The 5,470-nt window shown below is 35.5% G+C and overlaps 1 protein-coding gene across 1 annotated transcript; it reads right to left on the bottom strand.

Moving 5' to 3' along the window:
• Positions 1–1,055: 1,055 nt before the first annotated feature.
• LOC127087024 (zinc finger protein BALDIBIS) lies at positions 1,056–3,404 on the bottom strand. The gene is made up of 4 exons (XM_051027860.1): positions 3,157–3,404; positions 2,907–3,045; positions 2,420–2,819; positions 1,056–1,976 (listed from the first exon to the last, which is right to left on the bottom strand). The coding sequence occupies exons 2-4, from the start codon at positions 3,025–3,027 to the stop codon at positions 1,181–1,183; spliced, it is 1,317 nt and encodes a 438-aa protein (XP_050883817.1). The 5' UTR covers positions 3,028–3,045; positions 3,157–3,404; the 3' UTR covers positions 1,056–1,180.
• Between the last annotated feature and the right edge of the window lie 2,066 nt (positions 3,405–5,470).

Raw genomic sequence — 5,470 nt, 5'->3', positions numbered from 1 at the left:
AAGGGATGATGTTAGATTATAATTCAGATTCACTTAATTTGCATTTAATTTGGTTTTGCATTTGAGTTTCATTTAAGAGACTCTGTTAGAATATAAACTCTGTCTAAGTTCATTTGTAACCGATTTCAAAAGAGTAATCAATTTTCTATTAGAGGTTGTTAGAAACTTCTCTCTCTCTCTCTCTCTCTCTCTCTCACACACACACACACACACACACACACACATATCCACCAACAACGATGCAGCGGCCCTATTTCTTTTGACATTGTACTTGAGTCATATATCATGTTGCTTACGAGCAACGACCTAGCATTTACATTATTTCATAGTTGAACCATGTCATAGAGATTCGACAAAGTTTTATATTAGATATCGACCGCCTAACATAACTCTCTCATTTTATCCGAAGTTAAGACCAACTATATATAATAAAGCTAATCTAGGCATGATTCCACCTCATAGATAATGCAAAATCGAAATTCACTTGAAATTTTAAGGCACCCGCCCGCCTTGCAATCCAGGTGTGGCATTGTTGGCCAAACAAATTCTTTCATAATTTTCCACTTAAAGAGATTTTAAGGCTTACACAAGAGTCCTATTAAAATAGATTTCATTAACTTTGAGGGATTAGGTCCGCAATTTTGAGCCGATCTTTTGGTTTTTGGAAAAAGTATTTATCTTAGTGGGGAGCTATACTTCAAGTTCACGGTTTCCACAGCAGAAAGGTTCTGCTAAAAACAAATGAAGTAGGCCATAGCCGCCAGCCATTGCTCCCATATCTGACACTGTAAAGTTCTATAACTATAACGCGTTATTTCTGTTTCAAGTTCTATATGCCCTACATTATAATTATCAACTATATAAGAAGAGATAATTTAAGAAATAAATAAAAAAGAAAGAGAGAGAGAGAGAGATTGTATACTGTTTGTCTCTTACGATCAAGATGCAATGGCCCCTACCTCCCTCACGGGATTTCTCTACGATTATCATTTCACGTGAACTCTAATGATATGATATCTCACTATATACTGTGCATGCCTCTGAATCCGAGAGTATAGTGTCACGAGCATTGTATTTATCTGTTGCTGCATGATATATATGTATTGTATATAATATCTTACAGCTTCACTACTTCAGTAAAATTCATATATAGTTCACATTGCTAACTATTTTTCTATCATCAATAGTGTCCACCAAACTGATCATTTTGCATGTTCATGACAGGTCCTATTGGATTGAACCTAGGGACCTCTTGTTGCAACAAGGGTTTCTTCAATGAATCATCTCCAACTCCAAGGAAATCTCTAGTTAAGCTTAGTTGATCTTCATTCATATTTCCTGCATGGTTTCCTTGCTTGAACAGTTTCTTAATTTCAACAATGTTGGGAGGTGCAGAATTATAACCATTGTTCACGTTTCTAGTTGTGGATTGAGATTCCATTGACATGTGACTTGGACCTCCTTGTACTTGGTTCTGATAATACAAATGAGACAAATCATTCATTTTGTTGTTGTCTTCTTGTTCTAGCTTGAGTACTCCTTGGGTAAGCATAGGCATGGATACTTCTTGTTGATCGGTGTAACGGTAATTCATCCACTGTCCATTTGGTATTGAACCGAATGTGTTCATGTTTGTCTGAAGTAATTCTAAATCAGAGTTTGCTTCTGATGATGAGAATACACTAGTTGTAGTAGTGGTGTTGCTTGGAAGATAATTATGATGAGGGATGTTAATCTGATGATGATGAGGATTATTATTGAGAAAGTTTCCCATGAATTGTTCTGGGATTGGTCCACCGAATTCCTGATTAAGCCCAAATAAACCATGAGGAACTCTTGGTGCTTGAGCTTGAGCTTGAGTGTTGATCAAAAGATTGTTTCCAAAGTTGGATAAAACTGCTGGAGCTGAACCTATTCTTGCACTTCTTTCCACCAAGGATTCACAAAAGGCTCTATGCGTTAAGAAACTGTCCTTCCTGATTTATCAATTGTCACACAACAAAATGATTAACAATTTAGTGGTCCTATCCTATCATAGTCTCAAAGAATTCATACATGTTTGAATTAACATTGAATTTGACAGCTAGAATCACGATTTATCGCGGTGAAGTTCACAAAAAAAACTGCATTTTTGAGGATGAACAAGATCAATGCATTGCAATGCCAAGAATTAAAGCAATAAACTTAATTATATAAAGTGAATATAATATAAAGATTATAATCTACTTCATTAGTATTGAGAAAGTTAAACTTGTGCATTAGACTTATTAAGTCCATGTTTAGATGAACAGTTGGCAAAATCACATTTTCCACGATGGTTTTAGTGAAGAATAAAGACACTTTCAAGTATTAATAGTGTTATTGTTCAATATGATTTCGTTTTTTCAAACATGCATTAAATGGTGGGTATGTATTATACCTGGAGAATAATGTGCCACAGTCACATCTGTACTCTCTAGTACCACAAATCTTACTATGAGCCTTCCAATCAGATTGAACTGCATATTTCTTAGAACACTTATCACACTTCCACTTCTTCTCACCGTGCTTTCTACTAAAGTGCTTTTTTATCCCTGTTAAGTCACCTAAAGCTCTACTAGGGTCATGGTGCACACAGCTCTTCTCTGGACACACGTACACCTTCTTCCTTACAACCTCCTGATGGTTTCTCTGCTTAAGCTTCCATGGAAGATTGTGGCCTCGCAGATGTAGCTGCAGGTTTTGGTCTCTCTTGAAACCCTTGTTGCATACTTCGCAGATGAAACGGTTTGTCGTCATCAGTGACTTTGGTGATAGAGCAATCACTTCTGAAGCCGGATCTGTAAGTGGTAACATGCTCATATTAATTAGTGTTTTTAACATAATAATTAATATTAAAAACTATGGTAATATAGAGATGAACTTGCCTGGTGTTCCTGGTAGACTTCTTTTTCTCTTATTAGGGTTAGGAGGATTAGGGTTTGAGTTTGAGTTTGAGGTGCTTCTGATGAGGTTGGAAGGAACAGAAACAGCTTCATCAGACATCATCTTTGAAATATAGAAGCTCTACAAAATCAAAATAATAGTTATTGAAGTATATGTAGTAATTGAGACAAGAAAGTATAGTACTAGTACTATTACTAGACTATAAGTTTAAGAAGTTGAAATTGATGTTACATGTGAATTGCAGGTAGCAGAAGAAGCTAAGCTTGAGAGAGATTAACTGAATATAGTTGATGAGAGTATATTGAGGAGGTAGCAGGAAGCAAAAGAGAGAGAGAGAAGAGAGAATGATAAAAGAAAGAGTTGTTGCCCGCTGGATCTGTTCTCTTCTAATTATCAACACGGCTGCTGTGACTGTGAGTGTCAGTCAGTCAGCCATAGACTAGTATGATGGACCACGTATTTCTTTCTCTCTCTGTCTCTCGTTTTCACTCCATATATATATACTACTACTATATATGCTATACGTACTATGGTATATATACCTAGGTAATAATAAGTAAGAGTGTAATTATACTGAGTTTATCACATGATATGATATGAGCTGCTATATAAGACAGTTCTAACTTTACATGGTTTGAGTTAGACTTGGTACTTGTACAGCTTCAACTTCTAGTGCATCTATAATAGTATTGTAGTATTTATTATTATTTTTTACTACTATATATATATATATTTATTAATTTTTACTTTGTTTAATTATTCTATTAACTATAATTAATAAGAATATTCTAATAAATGATATCAATTTTATCACTAAAATTAATATATTTAATCAATTTTTTAAGAACCGTGCATTACTCAAATATCATATTTTTTATGAGACGAAAAGAGTAGTAAGTCATTTTAAACCAATTAATAATTTGATATGTTATTCAAGTATGTTAAGATTATCTCTCAAGCATTTTTTAACAAGTAATTAATACTTTTGATAATTTTAGACTTATTTTAACAAGTAATTAATACTTTTGATAATTTTAGACTTAAGGAGTTTAGTGATAAGGGTGATTTTGATTATATATCGAGTTTGTTTAGTATTCAATATGTTGAATAATTCCTTCTCTCTCTTAGAGTGGAAAGATAATTTACTATTGTGTTTGGGAAGATAGTATTGTGTAGTATGAGTTTGTTAAATCTATTTGAAGTGGTGGTTTGGGGATGATATGTGTGTTTATGTTTTTTTTAATAGTAAAGTAGAAATCACTTGTTAAAGAGAGAGAAAATTAAGAGTTACAACATAAAATAAAAGGAGTAAAGAGCACCCAAAATGCGCAAGACAAGAAGTCTCGATAACTCTCAGCCGAGAAACAAAAAAGAAAAGCAAAATCAATCAAACACAAGAAAAATAAACATAAGCTAAGTAGCCCATTAGTCCATTCTATCCTGACTACTCGGATGCAAACAAAACTTCAGAAAGAGCAAGCTGAATGGAGGTAGACAAAACCACCTGCATAAAACAAGAGAACAAAAGTTGACCACCTAGTGCACTCCTAAATTCCTAGTCACTTGATCGGATCTCACTCCTAGTCAACAAACGAAATTACAAAGTCTGAAGCATGGGCATTAACCCACTTCCACGCAAAGCTAATAATCATACTCATCCAATGATTACCTGTCAAGCTTTTCTAAAAAAAATTACTTTATTACAAAATTTCCAAATCTTCCAGACCACGAAATTCTAGATCAAGACCAAGCCTAAAGACACCTATTTCCTAGGACCTAGACCCTGCAATAACTCAAACACCCCTAAAATCGATTTCGGCAAAGGCCTAGACTGCCTTACGCACGTAAAAACTCTATACCAAACAGTTGAAGCTACTTCACATAAAACAAAGAGATGGTCAGTCGACTCCACTTATCCCACACATAATTCACGCTCCACACTAACATACCCATACACAATTTTGCGCCTTAGAAGATTCTCCCTAGTCACGACCTATTCTAGAACAACTGCCATTAGAACACTACAACTTTGGAAGGATCCCAGCTATTCCAAACCCTAGAAATCCCATTTAACACCCTTGCAAAGCTATCATCACTACTCCAAGCCAAATCCAAAAGGATACCATAAGCTGATCTAATTGAAAATGCCCTAGACGAATCAAGTTCCCAAATCCAAGAATCAATTCGGCCTCGCCTCACCACTCCCAAAATATGGACAAGCAAACCCTAAAAAAGATCCTCCTCCAAAACTAGAAAAAACACCATCCACCTAAAACTTCAAACTCAAACATCCTACTCCCAAGAACCCAGATAAACCACCACCTGAGATTTTTGCTCCGAGATCAAGAAAAGCCTCTCAAAAGAGACACAAAGAGGGATAGTCCCTACCAAGCCATCATTTCAAAACCGAGTCTTTTGTCTGTCCCCAGTCGTCTTAACGCAAGACGAGGCAAACCAATTTTTCACCTGATCAGGTGAAGACCTAAGGAGGTAAACTCCTCTCCACCTGTCCTAAGGCCTCATTCCATTATCCCGTCCCCCCTAA

This window comes from Lathyrus oleraceus, chromosome 5 (assembly GCF_024323335.1).
Source record: "Lathyrus oleraceus cultivar Zhongwan6 chromosome 5, CAAS_Psat_ZW6_1.0, whole genome shotgun sequence".
Classification (NCBI taxonomy): Eukaryota; Viridiplantae; Streptophyta; class Magnoliopsida; order Fabales; family Fabaceae; genus Lathyrus; species Lathyrus oleraceus.
Note: the sequence above shows the minus strand (reverse complement) of the source record. Positions and strands in the feature narration are given on the sequence as shown.